Source organism: Penaeus japonicus, unplaced genomic scaffold (genome assembly GCF_977035675.1).
Source record: "Penaeus japonicus unplaced genomic scaffold, GWHDUDI00000001_assembly GWHDUDI00000032, whole genome shotgun sequence".
Classification (NCBI taxonomy): domain Eukaryota; kingdom Metazoa; phylum Arthropoda; class Malacostraca; order Decapoda; family Penaeidae; genus Penaeus; species Penaeus japonicus.
The window spans coordinates 17,263,143-17,265,642 of NW_028234434.1; the positions used below are offsets into that span (position 1 = coordinate 17,263,143).

General features: G+C 45.9%; 1 protein-coding gene across 1 annotated transcript in view; it reads left to right on the forward strand.

Annotated features, from left to right (window-relative positions):
* The first annotated feature begins 596 nt into the window (after nucleotides 1-596).
* Nucleotides 597-2,500, forward strand: part of LOC122266023 (nose resistant to fluoxetine protein 6) — a 17,945-nt gene continuing 16,041 nt past the window's right edge. Inside the window, exons 1-2 of the mRNA XM_086556368.1 lie at nucleotides 597-700; nucleotides 2,212-2,378. Of these exons, the coding sequence (XP_086412494.1) occupies nucleotides 2,222-2,378 (157 nt within the window). The 5' untranslated portion in view covers nucleotides 597-700; nucleotides 2,212-2,221. The remainder of the gene's footprint in view (nucleotides 701-2,211; nucleotides 2,379-2,500) is intronic.

A 2,500-nucleotide genomic window follows, 5' to 3' on the forward strand; every position in this document is an offset into this window, starting at 1 on the left:
TATATAAGAAAACCGACATAATAACGATAGTTATGATATTAACAATAACAATGATAATGATGATAACAATGATAAAGGTGATAATGATGATGATTATAATATTCATGATAGGGATAATGATAATGATGATGATGGCAATATTCACAACCATCTTTCTCCTAACAGATAAAAAAAAAAAGAAATGAACTGGCCCACTTCAGGAAAACTGACATGTGCGGCGTTCATCTGTTTGGGCGTGGTTGCCGTGGGCGTGGGCGGTCGAGAGGAAATGGAAGACGCACTATGGACCCTCAACCCACCCGCTTCTAGTCTTTTGATCTTGTTTTTTTTTTCATCTTCTTTTAATCGCATTATTTTATATTCTTCTATTTTTATCCTCTATTTTCTGTTTCTGTCCTTATTCTCTATTTATCTTATATAACGATAATATTACCTAAATCTCATTTATCATCTTTATGTATCTTATCTTTTATTTTATAACTTTTGATAATTTTCTTTATTTCTATGATCATTTTCTTTTTCTTTTTCATCTGTTCCTGTCTTCTATCTTTTCTTAATCTCTTCTGTCGTAAATTCTCTCTCCAAATCCTCTATCTCAGATAAAAGGGAAGCTGGAGCGGCATGGCGACCCGGTAGCGAAGGCATCCAGGGGGCTTCCGAGATTCCTGGTCGAGGATTCCAAGAGCGAGGGAGAGTTTAAGTATGGGGCCTCGAAGTGGCTCGTTCTGTTAGAGGCGAGGGAGGGATAGGGGAGGTGATTGGGGGGTTGTGAGGGGAGGGGGGGGGGTGGGGGGGGGGTGGATTACAGGGAGGGATAGGGAATGGGGCAATAGGTAGAGAGGGATAGGCAGAGAGAGAAAGAGAGAGGGAGAGAGAGAGAGAAGGAGGGAGGGAGGGAGGGAGGGAGGGAGGGAGAGAGAGCGAGAGAGCGAGAGAGAGAGAGAAGGAGAAAGAGAGAGAGAGAGAGAAGTGGGGAAGGGAAAGTGGGGAGGGGAGAAAAGAGAGAGAGAGAGAGAGAGAGAGAGAGAGAGAGAGAGAGAGAGAGAGAGAGAGAGAGAGAGAGAGAGAGAGAGAGAGAGAGAGAGAGAGAGAGAGAGAGAGAAAGAGAGAGAGAGAGAGAAGTGGGGAAGGGAAAGTGGGGAGGGGAGAAGAGAGAGAGAGAGAGAGAGAGAGAGAGAGAGAGAGAGAGAGAGAGAGAGAGAGAGAGAGAGAGAGAGAGAGAGAGAGAGAGAGAGAGAGAGAGAGAGAGAGAGAGAGAGAGAGAGAGAGAGAGAGAGAGAGAGAATCTGCGCCTGAAACAATCATATAATGTAACCCTGCTATATGGTATGTGACTTTTGTCTTAGACTATACCTGTTATATCTTTAGCGTTCCGCCTATATTATAACTTGGCCCTTAATCTCACCGATGAATACGTGAATAACATATCTATAACACTTACTCTCTTAACTTATTTCTCTACGAACGTCCCTTCTAAATAGATCCCTTAAGCTAAAAACGACCTATATTGACCCACTCCCCAGCATATGATACAACGACGTACCCATATCACACTCACCTCATTAATCTCTCTCTCTCTCTGCCCCCCCCCCCTCTCTCTCTCTCTCTCTGTCTCTCTCCCAGGAGTCTCTAATCTCTCTGTCCTCTCTGTCTCCTCGCTCTCACTATCTCCCTCTCTCTCTCTCTCTCTCTCTCTCTCTCTCTCTCTTCTTCCTCTCTCTCTCACTCATCTCTCATGCTCTCTCTCCCTCTTCTCTCTCTCTCTCTCTCTCTCTTCCCACACCTCTCTCTCGCACACTCACCTCATAATCTTCTCCTCTCTCTCTCTCTGTCTCTCTGTCTCTCTCTCTCTCTCTCTGTCTCTCTGTCTCTCTCTCTCTATCTATCTCTCTCTCTCTCTCTCTCTCTCTCTCTCTCATCCTCTCTCTCCTACATCTCTCTCTCTCCACCACTCTCTCTCTCTTCTCTCTCTCTCTCTCTCTCTCCCTCTCTCTCTCTCTCACACTCACCTCATTAATCTCTCTCTCTCTCTCTCTCTGTCTCTCTGTCTCTCTCTCTCTCTCTCTCTCTCTCTGTCTCTCTGTCTCTCTCTCTCTCTCTCTCTCTCTCTCTCTCTCTCTCTCTCTCTCTCTCCCTCTCTCTCTCTCTCACACTCACCTCATTAATCTCTCTCTCTCTCTCTCTCCCCCCCCCCCCGGTCGTCCCTTCCAGGAAGAACGACATGTCTTGGGTCGAGGGCATTTATCTCCCCCTTCGAGACCCGTCGTTAGTGCCCAGTGACAAGTGTCGAAATGACGTCGACGCGATCATCAAAGTTCTTGAGTCTCCCGTGTTGCAGGGTGTCCTTACGCTCCAAAACCGCTACTGGTTTGCATATCGTTAGTACTTTTCGTTCTCTCTGTTTTATGTTGTGTGTGTGTGTGTGTGTGTGTGTGTGTGTGTGTGTATGGGATCGTTTTGTAAGTATGTGTAATGGAGAGACCCCTCATGATTCCTTTCT